This window comes from Penaeus monodon, chromosome 21 (assembly GCF_015228065.2).
Source record: "Penaeus monodon isolate SGIC_2016 chromosome 21, NSTDA_Pmon_1, whole genome shotgun sequence".
Lineage (NCBI taxonomy): Eukaryota > Metazoa > Arthropoda > Malacostraca > Decapoda > Penaeidae > Penaeus > Penaeus monodon.
Genome location: NC_051406.1, coordinates 24491713 through 24491955, shown reverse-complemented (window position 1 = coordinate 24491955; position 243 = coordinate 24491713). Strand labels below are relative to the sequence as shown.

The window sequence follows — 243 nt, the reverse complement described above, 5'->3', positions numbered from 1 at the left end:
GATAAGGCTGTAGATAAGTGTGTACAGATCCGGCCGCCGGACGTGACTGCGGCCAACTGCCCGTCGCCGCTTCCTTCGGGGACAAAGGAGGCGACTCCAAGCGCTCCTCTCATTCCAGGCGGACTCGGCGCAGATGCCCCTCCCGCCGGCTCTTCCTCAGGAGAAAGCGCCCCTGAACAACCCTCAGGCAACTGGATATTAGAGAAGCAGAACAAGAACAAGAAGGCGATCACGAGGAATCAT

The 243-nt window shown here is 58.8% G+C and overlaps 1 protein-coding gene and 1 pseudogene across 1 annotated transcript in view; one reads left to right on the top strand and one right to left on the bottom strand.

Annotated features, from left to right (window-relative positions):
- LOC119586373 overlaps positions 1 to 218 on the top strand; it is a gene marked incomplete at its 5' end in the record, with an annotated part of 9883 nt that extends 9665 nt beyond the window's left edge. Inside the window, 1 exon segment of the mRNA XM_037935085.1 lies at positions 119 to 218. Within this exon segment, the coding sequence (XP_037791013.1) occupies positions 119 to 202 (84 nt within the window).
- LOC119586620 overlaps positions 1 to 243 on the bottom strand; it is a 72811-nt pseudogene that overhangs the window by 31673 nt on the left and 40895 nt on the right.